Source organism: Trichechus manatus, unplaced genomic scaffold (assembly GCF_000243295.1).
Source record: "Trichechus manatus latirostris isolate Lorelei unplaced genomic scaffold, TriManLat1.0 scaffold00294, whole genome shotgun sequence".
NCBI lineage: Eukaryota > Metazoa > Chordata > Mammalia > Sirenia > Trichechidae > Trichechus > Trichechus manatus.
This window is the reverse complement of record NW_004444230.1, coordinates 1,116,991-1,118,047: the sequence shown is the minus strand read 5'-3', so window position 1 is coordinate 1,118,047 and position 1,057 is coordinate 1,116,991. Positions and strand designations below refer to the sequence as shown.

Genomic DNA, 1,057 nt, shown 5'->3' with positions numbered 1-1,057 from the left:
GGCGTGGGGTCAGCAGGAAGTCATGGCGGCTCCCTCCCTACTCAGGCACCGTCCTGCCTGGCCCCATCACCTGCAGCTGAGGCTCTCAGATGAGGACCTGCCCCTGGGGGCGGAGCAGACACAGAGGGTCGGGCTCAGCAGGCCTGTGTCCCCTAGAGGCTCACCACCACCCACAGCAGGGGCTGGGTCTCTTTCCTTAGAAGGGGCTGGAAGGAGCAGGACTCCCCCCCACCAAGCAAAGATACTAGAACAAGGCAGGGTGGGGCATGCCTTCCATGGAGAAGCTCAGCAGCCACACTCATTTCCCTCGAAAAGGAGCCAGGGTTTCAGCACAGAAATGGGAGGGACTCCATGAGAAGGGCCTCAGGAAGTCTGAAGGGAAGGGAAGCAAGGAGGGAGGGATGTGCTGTACTGGGGGTCGAGGCAGCTAGGCCAGCATGTGGTCTGCAGTGGGGTAGGGGGGCCTGAGGCCGTCGCTGTAGGTGTCGATGGGGTAGTCCCCGTCCATGTCCATGTGCATCTCCAGGGGGTCCAAGGGCACATCACTCGAGTACATGGGGCGGTAGGTGACATCCATGTCTGGGGAGGAGAAGGGGGCTCCATCCAGGGGTCTGCAGGCCACCCTCTGGGTGGGGGTCTGGACAGCCCTCTGCCACCTCCTCTACCTCTGCACATGCTCAGTGGGCCTGACCCCCACCCCTAACTCCCATATCCCAGACTGGCATACCCACGGATACTACCCAGGGCCTGCCACTGGCCGTTTGGCTGTTGGGACACAACCTGTCTCCCTCCCTCACACCCACACAGCCCTGCTGGGCTTTCTAGGGCCGTGAGGAGTATGCACACACTTACCATCTGCATAGGGTTCATTGATGGGGATCATGCTCTGGGCCTGAGGACAGAGAACAACATTGTGGGGGTGAGGGAGGGGAACACACAGCTCTGGGCTAGATACGGGTAGGGGGCAGAGAGAGATGCTTCTTAAAAGGGGGCCAGGGGAAAAGCAAAGACCCCTTGAGGGATGACAAAGTGGGGCCACCCAGTACCCTGATGAACT

General features: G+C 60.8%; 1 protein-coding gene across 1 annotated transcript in view; it reads right to left on the bottom strand.

The window, feature by feature from the left end:
* Positions 1 to 427: 427 nt before the first annotated feature.
* Positions 428 to 1,057, bottom strand: part of JUP (junction plakoglobin) — a 14,346-nt gene continuing 13,716 nt past the window's right edge. Inside the window, exons 12-13 of the mRNA XM_012559683.2 lie at positions 853 to 892; positions 428 to 579 (exon numbers count right to left, since the gene is read on the bottom strand). Of these exons, the coding sequence (XP_012415137.1) occupies positions 428 to 579; positions 853 to 892 (192 nt within the window). The remainder of the gene's footprint in view (positions 580 to 852; positions 893 to 1,057) is intronic.